The 11,105-nt window shown below is 45.9% G+C and overlaps 1 protein-coding gene across 1 annotated transcript; it reads left to right on the top strand.

The window, feature by feature from the left end:
* The first annotated feature begins 426 nt into the window (after positions 1-426).
* On the top strand, positions 427-10,152 carry LRRN4 (leucine rich repeat neuronal 4). The gene is made up of 5 exons (XM_037405957.1): positions 427-724; positions 2,407-3,127; positions 4,370-4,574; positions 6,128-6,268; positions 7,434-10,152. Exons 2-5 carry the CDS (start codon positions 2,440-2,442, stop codon positions 8,761-8,763), a joined length of 2,364 nt encoding a protein of 787 aa, XP_037261854.1. The 5' UTR covers positions 427-724; positions 2,407-2,439; the 3' UTR covers positions 8,764-10,152.
* Positions 10,153-11,105: the final 953 nt, after the last annotated feature.

Genomic DNA, 11,105 nt, shown 5'->3' with positions numbered 1-11,105 from the left:
AACCCACGCACAGCAGGATCGGAAGAGGCCTGCCAAGTCCATCACATACTGCGTGAGATGCCATAGGCCCTCTCCACAGGCTGAGAGAATTCCTCTCTGTGTGAGCAGCAGGTGAGTTTCACTTTCGACATTTCCCAAGGGCCTCCTTAGAAAAGTCCTTTGTCCTATGTGAGCATTTCCAGGACTTACTCCCAAGTGTAAGAATCTCAAGAGAGAAATATAAACACTTGAATCCTTTTATTGGCACCTAGAGAGCAACCAAAGCCCATGTCAGCAGAGCAAGCCTTAGCTTTACATCACTCTGATCTGTCAGCAAAGAAACACAATCATTCCTCTCCCTTCCCCCCTGTCAGTGGAAGACGTGAGAGCTGGGACTACTGACACTGATCTCTTCCCTTTACCCCCCTCTGCGTAGCCAAAGAGGGACAGAGCAGCCCTGCCTGAGCGTTGGGAAACAAGAGCCCTCCCACCCACCGACTCCAGGGCCAAGGGAGCGGGAGAGCTGCCTGGAGCCACCCCCTCTAGGCAGGGGGAAGCTGGATGCGGGGGAGCAGCCTGGAACAAACCTCGCCTGCGCTGGTGGGCAGAGCCATGAGCAGGGAAAGCTGGGAACAGAGAAGAGGCATTTCACGCTCTCGGCTGAGTCACCGAAGTGTATAAAATCAAGGCCAGGCAATCGGAGCCACGCAGAGCGGAGGCACGAGGCATCAGGACGTCTGGACAGGTACGTGCAAGCGGATGCGGTTTAGAGGCAGGGACTAAGATGAAATCTAAAATCGGCATCCAGCAGTCCAGTTCCTCCCATCCTCTCCCTGCCATGTGCTGTGGTGCAGGGAATCCAGCTGCTTCGGTGACCAAGAAACCCTGAGGCTGTTTGGTGCTTGCACAGTTCCAGATGATGAAAAGGACACAGGCAACCAAAATATATTCTTTTGCTGGTCAAATATACTATTTTGCTGGTCCCTACTTCAAACCAGCAACAGATGACAGTCTGGACAAGACCTGGCAACATTCAGGGAATAGCAAATAGCTGTTAAGGTTTGAAGTAAGTCTGAGATATTTCATACTACATGGGGCTTCAGCCACCCCCCTATACTGTAATATATTTTTGGATGAGGAACAAGCACAATGCCTAGCAGCACAAAAGACAGCTGAGTAAGAAAAGCGCTAGTGTTGGGCTGTGGTTAACTCCCTCCTGTGACACAGATTACCTGCGCAGCCCTGGACAAGTCACTTAGGACCCTTTTTTTAAAAAAAATTAAATAACAAAGGCAAAGCTGGGGTGGGATGAGGAGGGAGCACAGAGGGAACTGTAACACTGAATAAGGTGCTTCTTGGTACCCAGGCCTTTTGGGCCCTGATCCAGGAGCATACTCTTAGTTTCTGACCACTTTCACCGAGAAGTGGTTCAGAAGCTGCATCCTTCAGTATGTCCTTTCGCCAGCAGTCGGGCTGCGCGGCACGTCTGCAGCACCCACCTGCAGCAGGGCCCCACTGGCAGAGGGGCTCCAGGGTGCTGCCAGCCGGTCAGGAGTGGAGGAGGAGGGTGAGTCTCACAGTGCCTTTGGGGTCCCCATCATGGCTGTCACTCAGAACGGGGCAGAACTGCCCTGGCAGAGCCCACACAAGCTGCAGGGTTTTGCTGTTTCAACTTCTGCTAAGGGAAGGAAAGTCCTTCCTAACCTGCTTTTATCCTAACAACACTTCTGCCTGCCCACCCCATTGCAACTCAGCCCAGCTTGGGCTCATATGTCCCTTAATTTTGACAAACCCTCCCCTGCCTTTGGATCCATACGTTTGCTTTGTACATACAACCTCACAGACAAAATCCCTTGCTACAGTCACACCCAAGTTCAGGTATCACCCCATTAGATAATTCTTCCCACTGGGCTGGCCAAACTGGGCACTATGCAGCAGAACAAACCAGTAGAGAGCAATATATAGTCATATATAGAAGTCAAGTCTCGTAACATGGCAATAGCCCTCTCCTGCCGCTTGTCCAGTATAGTACCGACTGGTGTTTTTATCCAGGAGCAGCACTGGCACTCCCTCATCCCCCAGTGCTGCTGGGGAGCCCACCTTCTGCGCTGTGGCTGTTCTGGGTGCCAGACTGGTACTGGGGGTACTGGTGTGGGAACCAGACACGCGATACAACTTGGTTGCTTTCTGCATGGAAAACTGTAGGTACACTTAGACCGCACGGTACTTCTGTCCCCGAGGGTTCATGTTTACTTAGGTTTAATTACAGAAGAGACATTAATTATCACTTCACTGTCTGGATGCAGTAGGAAAGGACTTACAAATGTTTCACTTTTAAATAGCTTGTAGCTGCCTGGAGGGATTTTAATTTAGCTCTTAATGCTGATGATGGTTTGTTTTCCTCTCCCTGAAACAAAACCCAAACAGATCTTGCAAGTTAATTCCAAGCCGCTTAGGAGGATGTTTTCACCCTTGCTCGTCCTCTCCCTGCTGGTGGGGAACACAGCGTCCAGCCGGCTGAGCAGAGCCGAGCCAGCAGCATCCAGGGATGTCACCACCTTTTTCCAGCTGGCTCAGGAAGACTCTTGGGAGAATGTTAATCTCACCAGCATGTCCTGTGAGGATCGAAAGAATGCGACATGGATCACCCTGCAGCTGACCAACAGCAGCCTGACAGCTTTCCCCATCTGCCTACCAGAGGCCCTGGAGACCTTGGATCTCAGCAACAACCTCTTAGAAGAGGTGAACAGCACGGAGATAGCAAACCTCCCACACCTGCACACCCTCTCGCTGCGGCAGAACCCTCTCCGGTCAGTTAGATGGGGATCTGAAGTCCTCAGCAGTCTCCTCTCCCTGGATTTAAGCTTTAATAAACTGTCATCTGTGCCATCATGCCACAGCTCTGCCCTACCTAACCTGAGGTGGTTGTCCCTGGCTGGAAATCCACTGATTGAAATCCAGCCACTGGCTTTTTCCTGTTACCCTCAACTACAGTTCCTGAACCTCTCTGCAACGCTGCTCGGGCAGAATGACAGCAGAGGAATTAGGGAGTCTGCTTTTGCCATCAGCACATCTCCCAGTGAGGCCATGAACACAACTGGAAACACCATCATCGTGCTTGATCTGAGTGGGACCTTTCTTGAGAAAAGTAAGTTTCTGGATTTCCCGGTGTAGACATGGGGCTTGGTCAGGTCAGGGGCAGCAGAAGTTTTGCTGGGACAATAGCTCCTGTCCTGGCTGATCCCAGGATGGAGGGGGGAACATCCCATGCTGAAAGCTGCAAACAGCTGGTCCAAGTGTGAAAGGCACTCTCCAGCTGGTCGTGTAACTGCTGGGGGAGAAACTCTTAGGCAGACCAGCCTCCCAAAGGATGGGCAGAGACTAGACACCACGAACCAGGACTATTTGTCCCACTGCAGTCACCCACCTCCATCCTAATTTCACTGTCTGCTATTGACAGTCATCCCACTGTCAGCCCTGAGATTAGCTTTAGGACACACAGGAGGAAATGAATTTCTCTTTCCAGATATGTTACCGAAATCCTTCTTTGTCTATCCCCACAGTTGCACTCTGCTTTATACCGCTGTATTGAAGTGGCACAGAGAGAGAGGCTTTTTGTGTCAACCGCAACTGGCCAAATTCTTCCACACAGCGAGACAATCCCTGCCCTGAGCAATTTACAGTGTCATTTTTTTCTTTTGTCTGCTTCCCTGCCAGCCTCAGTTTATAACTGAGGTGGACAGATGTTAGATGCTTTGCCCAGCTGCCCTCTTCCTGGGTCAGAGCCAGGACTTAGGGACTCCTTGAGCTAGAGGTTTCACCTCAGCTCACATTTAACAGACACACCACCAAATTTCCTCCGTGAGTTTGCCTAATCCCTCTTGTGGTAGTGACTTACACAACTGAGTCATGGGATGGAAAGGCAGTTTTGTGTAAGACCTATTCTTTCAGGTTTATGCCTCTCGGCTCTTCTTCCTGTGCTAGGAGAAATCAGATATTATCTGCCCCTCTCACACCAGTCAGGACTTTGTTGATCTCTCTGATCAACCCCTACCCACCACTTCTCTGAGCAGAGAAGTCCTTGTTCATTTAATCTCACCTAACAGGAAAGCTATTCCATATCTCTTATCAGCTTTATTGCCCTTCTGTCTTCCCTTCTTTTCCTCTGTCCTGCGACAGCATGACCTGCAGGTAGTATTACAAAAATGTGATTGCATGGGTGTTTATACACTGGTGTACTGATTTTTGTTCTATTCCTTTCCCGAAGAGAATAGCTGCAGAAGACTACAGAGATATTTCATACCTCAATGAATTCAAAACATTTTTCTAGGCAGAAATCCACAAGAATGCTCTATTTAGGCAACAGGTATAAATCTTTTTTCTGCTTCAGTTGAACCAGAGTGGACCAGAGACTTGCCCAACCTCAGATCACTTCACCTGACAAAGATGTCACGATTAAGAAGCCTCAACACTGACTTCTTCAAGTCCATGCCTGGGCTCCAAGAGCTGAACTGTCAAGACTCCCCCTCACTGGGTTTCGTGAGGACAGAGATGTTTGACAGTGCTCCTCATCTGAGCCATCTCTCGTTCGAGAAGTGAGTTTTCTTTTTTTTCTTCCTCACATAATGTTGCCTTTGCCTCACAGCACCATGGTGCCTGAGAGCTGATTTTTTTTGCAAAGTATGCTTCTTATCAAATATTTAGGAAGGAGGTATGGTCTTGTGTGCCATGGAGAAACATGCTGTCTTATACTCAGGTATGCCATGTAAAGCCTATGATGTAGACCTGATACAGTAGAAGAGGTGATACAGCCGAAAAAGGTGGCACAACACTCAGCACAGTTACTGGTTGCCTGAGATTGTATCCATTGTGCTCCCGCTCTTCTGCCTTATCTCCCTGTCCAATGGATGAATTTGTCTAGCGCTGGTAAGATTAGCACAGATCCACTGAAGCCCACGTGTGATACAGACCACGCTTCCAACACAGTTCCAATGGCAGTGTCTCACCAGAGGAGAAGTGGGTCACTGAGGGTTCCTTGCTCCACAAAGGATGAACGTGGACATTTGCTAAAATCTACACCTTGGAAGCAGTCAAAAATCCTGTCCCTTCCACTTTTAGCGGGAGAAATTAATATTAGTTCCTTGTTCGGCATTAGTAAAAGCAACGGCTTACTCGTTATTCTAGAGGTAACGCCTCAGTGTGTGATTTGCTTGGTATGTCACACGCCTGTTGAAATACTAAGGGGAAATAAAACTCTGATTTATCAAAATAAGAGCAGGTAAACTGCACACTGAACGGTCAGCATAAAGGAAAAGATTTGGAGAGCACCCTAGAAGTTTCCTATAATACAGGCCCAGACTATAAACCCAGAAAACAAACACAAGAGCACTGGCTGTGCTCTAGGAACCATTCAGGGAAATAAACCCATTTAAGCAAAAAAAACCCCAGTGGATTCCACCCCCCACTGGATAGCCACACTGAATTTACACAGCACTTTACAATACCTACAGGAATACCAGTTCAAAGTGCTAAAAATCGTGACCCAAACTTAAAAAACAAACCAGAAGCAGTTAAAAGGCAAAGACAAAAGAGCATCTTCTGAGCACTCAGACTGCAGGGAGGCCACATTATCACACTCCTGCAGCTAGGCCAGCTTAACAGTGAAGGCAAGCAAGGTCTTCCTGTATCAGTCATTTGACTTTAGTAGGTGAGAGTCTATATTATGAAAGAGGCAATTAACATGAAGAGGATGATTGGCATACAGTCAAGCCATGACAAGCAGACTGAGAAGGAAGCTAGAGAAATGATAGAACGGTACGGTAACAAGTGTAGCCGAACGCATGATGGCAGAGCGATTGCCTTTCACGGAAGACCCTTGCCAAATGCTAAGCCCTTTCAGTTGCCACCTCTAAAGGTGTTAGCCCCTCACCACGCTTTTGTTACACTTTAACACACAGCAGCTACACTGTGCAAATGAGAGATGGTTAGCCTGGACTTTAAAATGCAGAATGGTGATGTTGATAACTGGCTGCTTCCGAGGGAACTGGGAATATTGCTTTGTGTCTTACACATGCTGAGATACTAAGCACGCTCCAGTCCTCGGTACGTAGCTTAGTGCTTGCTAATTATTTCATTTGTCATCTCGCAGCTGTAACCTGAGTTCCTTTAATCCTTGGAATATCAGTTCATCGAACAGCAGCATCATTATCAACTTGTACGGAAATCCTCTGTTATGTGACTGCCAGCTCTCCTGGCTGCTCTCCATACCCAACAAAGTTGTACTGCAAAAGTAAGTGAGTTCAAGGAGATAAAATAACGCTCTTCAGACACAACTTACATGTCTAAGTTTTTTGGGGACCAAACATTCACCATCATCTATGTTACTCAAATTCTTTTGTGTGTTCTTCCCTTCCACAAGAGGTAGAAACGCTAAACAGTCCCCTTCAGGGACAAAGCATGGCTGAGTTAGATTTGCATGTAGGCAAATCCAGTGGGTACATGTAGAACAGTATAAAGTGTTATTAGCTGTGGATTCTACTTTAAGGTGAGAACAGCTTATTTTCTCTCTATTTCAGTTCATATTTCTCTGTTACCTGGAGATAAAAAATGAGCTAGCTTGGTGGCCTTGATATGGGCCAGCACTGGGTGCAGAAACCGGACGACTTTGCAAGAACTTTAGCAAATTATTTTCTTCTTTGTCCTTGCATTCCCAAAGCCTACTTCAGCACAGGCGGTCAGCAAAATCCCTTGCAAATAGCACCATTTGTCACCTATTGTTTTCATGCTCTCCTACAGTTTGACAGACTAATTACAATAAGCTGTAGTTAAAAGAAGTACTTTGCATGTGTATGATCTCTTTCTTTTGAAAGGCCACCAAGAAGATTTGTCATTCTTAGCAGAGAGAGCAGGGAAGTAGATTGTTAACATTAGATTATTTCTCATCAGGATGAGCTTAGCAGTTGCATTCTTTACAAAAACAAGCAATGCCTGAGTAAAGAAAGAGTTTAGTCATTGAAAAGCACATCCCATAGCAGCACAGCTCCAGCTGCCTAAACCAGCTGGCTTAAGGATCTTGGGGACCACACTACAGCTTTCTGCATGCGTTCCCCTCTTAGTGTGGCATTAAAGTCTGACCCTTTATGATGAGTTGTCATGAGCCCCAACACTCTTGCTAAGGTTCACAGTCCTTGTACTAAAGGATGCTTCCTCTCAGGCAAAAGATATTCAAAACAAAATACAAAACCAAAAAGCCAGTCAGCTAAGTTCCCAGTGTTGTGGAAAGCCATCTGCCAAGCACAGGACTATTGTTAAGACAACTTACCTTTGGTCTAGGTTTCACGTCTTCTTTAATATAAAAACAGTTTTTGGACAGCAGGTTGCCAATTCCAATCTTGGCAGCCTTACGGGAGCCTGTAATGTTCTTGTGGATCTTTTCTAATTTGTCCCCCCTGCAGAGCTTGGAAGACTTTTTGCAACACATCCCAGGAAGACTGGGGCAGACCTTCAACATCTTTTTCACTGCTAGAGCTCTACAACAAATGCCAGTCTGAGAGAAATGTTACACTGCACGATTCAAAGACGCCCTCTCCAAAACACGATGCTTTCAGCCTCACCGGTTATGACACCACTACTGTAGCAACAACGGTAGACTCTGCTCCACTAACCAAAGACACTTACACCAGCTCCCTAATTCAGAAGAATGTAACGAGCACAACTGCAGCCAACCCAACTGAGCCAATGCTCACAAAGGCCAACAGTTCCTCCCATGAGGAGGTGGCAGCTGCTGAATTCACGAGCCATCTCCCTTCTTCCACGTCCATAACAACCTCCCTGGGTTTTCTCAGAGAGCTCTATAGTCAGCCCTCAAATTATGGCTACACAAGTCAAACTGAAACAGACCAGCTAAAGAGAGAGCTCAGAACAACCGATGCAACATTTCCCCAGAAAGGCCCGTTCAACCAACCCACTAGTGATTATTCTACTAGAGCAACAGGAAACCCCAACGCCACCGACCATTATATGCACTCCTTTGCCACTCGTGCTGGGGAAGGTACACCACGTATGAACCTACCACAGCTGAACTCCACGAGGACCGACGCTCAGTCAGAGCCTGCATCCACCAGATCACTGATACACTATGTAGATGACTACGATTACGATGAACAGTCAACAAAAACTCCAGTGCAGGCATATACCTCCTGTGACTACAATCCCTGTAGGCACCTTCAGAAGCCATGCAGTGAACTGCAGAATGCATCCCCGTGTTTATGTCCTGGCATGTCGAGGGAAGATGAGGTTCCAGATCCACCAAGGCTCAGAGAGGTGTCTGAAGTTACAGACAGCTCTGCACAGATACGCTGGTGTGCCCCAAATTCAGTTGTTCACACCTATAAGCTGACACTTCATGCCCAAGGCAATGAGGACAGACAGTTTGTCCTGGACAATATTTATTCCACAGCAAGGCAATACACTCTGTATAATCTATTACCATACACCACTTACCACATTTGTGTGACTGCTTCAAACAAAGCAGGGTCAAGCCAGCCAGAGAGTCAGGGAATTCCAGGTAATTCGTGTACCAAATTTAAAACAAAACCTAGCTACAAGTGTGTCTTTGCTGCTCTGTCTGCAGCAAGTGGACTCTTTCTCATTTCCACAATTATTTTGTCTGTTTGTCTGTGCAAGGCATGTAAAAAGCCTCAGAGTGAGCAATACGGTACACACTTAGTCTCTTATAAGAACCCAGCATTTGATTATCCGTTAAAACTACAAACCACTAATTAGCTGTAGGTGATTGTTCCACACCTTCAAAGCTCACTGTCTCTATCACCTTGGTACGTGTTTGCGAGAATCACAAAATGTCCTTCAGCAAACCTACAAAAGACCAGACTTCATAGCCCTTATGTTTCTAAGGGAGAGAAAAGCACAAAAAAAAAAAGAAAAAATAATAATGAAGGTAGTCAAACAGAAAAAAGTCCTTGGACTCTTGTTCATTTGCTACGCAGCAGCAAACCTGGACACTAACCTTGAAAAGTTGTGTTTACGATCACTTACAAATATTCTAGCACACATTTCACACAGTGAGAGGCTGCCTTGCCCACTGTCTGTCTCCAGTATGTCTCATGAATACAGCCCGCTGAGAGCCATGACCCAAGATGCATCTAGCTAAGCAAGATAAGACTCTGCTTTTATTCGCGTAAGTGAAGTTGGGTTCTCAGTTTCTTCTAATGTCCATATAAAGTTACTATGCAAAAAGAGAGTACTACTGGAAGGAGTGAGAGAAAGGCCTCCTTGGGCTCAGTGGCAAGGTGCTGTGCAGACCTAACTCCATTAAATAACTCCCATGACTGTAACTGCTCAGCCTAACTTCAGGTCAGGAAACAGAAACATGAAGATTAATTGTAAAAAGGGACACTGCAGGGATACTTAGGGGAGAGATAATTGTTTTGTTCTGACTTTGTATGATGTTTTCTACAAGTGAGGCTCCCACCAGTTCGCAGGCAGTGAGGAGTCTGCAGTACAGCAGTAACCCACAGAAGCGGGGAACACATTAGCATTTGCCTCAAAATTGATTTTAAGCAGAGGTGATTGCTCAGATCCCATCCACAGATTTCGCAGGCTGACGACTTACCTCATACAGAGGCAAAGAGCCAAGTAATGAAACAATTTAATGCCTGTGTTGCTGAGACTTGAAAAACTGAACACCCATCCACTAGCAGCAGGCAGTTATGCAGGCATTTTTCAAATGTACTTTTGGGTGCTAATTTCTGCTACAAAAATAGTAAGAGATGCTGAAAGTTCCACTTCTTCAGTGGCTTTGAGCATGCCATTAAAATTCCGAGATGTTTGTGTAAGGGGAGGCGTTTGTCCTGATCAGATACTTTCTATTCGGAGACCCATAGGTTTATGTTCCAGTAGCTGCGAGTTTCTGCTGCTGTGTACTGCTGTATAGATATGTAAAATCCCCCCAGAGCTCAGAGAGTGAAAGTTGCTATACAGTGTAAAAAAGTCTATGTTCTGTTCATTTATTTTTTTAATGTTTCCAGTATTAATGGAAATAAAAGGTACAGAATTGAGTTCTGGTTCTTTGTTAAAGACCTAGATCTTCGTGTTGTCTTTACTATCTACAACATTTAGCCTGAGAAATTAAACATTTTGTTGTTTTGGAACAAACTTTCAGCATATAGTAATGTTTTTATTATGGTAAATTCGTGTTCTCTGATGTCATAAGAGCTTTCATTTTGTATGTGCATAAGGTGGCCTGTGCCATCCTCACCACTATGAGCTGGTGGTCCTTTCATGGATGTTTGTCCTTTCCCCTACACCAGTGCTGGGAATGACACTGTCATCGGATTGATGCTTGTTGCAAATTCCCGCCGTGTCTGTCCTGAGCTGCTGAGCTTGGCTGAGCCTCATGACTCAAACTCACAATAGAATTGAAATGCAAATAGAGAAGCCAGGATGGCGTCACCTCTCACTTTGAAAACCTCTTTTATTTTCATATTCTGGTAGTTCAGACTTCCTTTTTCGTATTTATTTCTGGCCTTTTTTTCCCCTGCATTTTCTGGAAGGTCTAGTGAACAGGCATAGATGATACTTTAACTTCGTTTGGAGTGAGCAGGAACCTTCAGTCTTTGACTCACTATTCCAAAGTGGGGCAGAGATCATATACTCCCTTGGGTTTGCACAACACAGCTCTAAGAGACCTTGACAGGGGTCTTTGGTATTACCAGAAACAGAAACAAAGTGGAGCAAAATAAGAGATTTGTGAATAGCAATTTCTATAGTCTTGAAGATTAGCTCTAGAGGAGAAGGACAAAAAAAATACCACAGCTAAAAATAAAGATTGTTCCATCTTAACGATAAGTTAGCCCAAAGCCATCATTTACAATGAGATTTTGAGAGGATACATCTTAACTACACTTTACAACATTGCAACTCATAATCACTGCAACACCTAACTAGAAAGCCACAAGGCTCAGCAGAAGATGTAAGTAAGAGGATTTGACTTCTTGAGGGCCAGTGACCGGGGACACTCCAATCTGACACCACCTGGAAGCACAACCTTATACCAACCCTAGTCTCTTGAACCTTCCCACCTATTGTGAGATGCAGGTTCATCATGA

This window comes from Falco rusticolus, chromosome 12 (assembly GCF_015220075.1).
Source record: "Falco rusticolus isolate bFalRus1 chromosome 12, bFalRus1.pri, whole genome shotgun sequence".
In the NCBI taxonomy this organism is placed as follows: Eukaryota; Metazoa; Chordata; class Aves; order Falconiformes; family Falconidae; genus Falco; species Falco rusticolus.
Note: the sequence above shows the minus strand (reverse complement) of the source record. Positions and strands in the feature narration are given on the sequence as shown.

Coding starts and splice junctions, on each gene's coding strand:
- LRRN4 (XM_037405957.1), top strand. CDS start 2,440: ATGTTTTCACCCTTGCTCGTCCTCTCCCTGCTGGTGGGGAACACAGCG. Junction 3,128..4,369: donor TGGGACCTTTCTTGAGAAAA/GTAAGTTTCTGG, acceptor TTTCTGCTTCAG/TTGAACCAGAGTGGACCAGA. Junction 6,269..7,433: donor AACAAAGTTGTACTGCAAAA/GTAAGTGAGTTC, acceptor TCCCCCCTGCAG/AGCTTGGAAGACTTTTTGCA.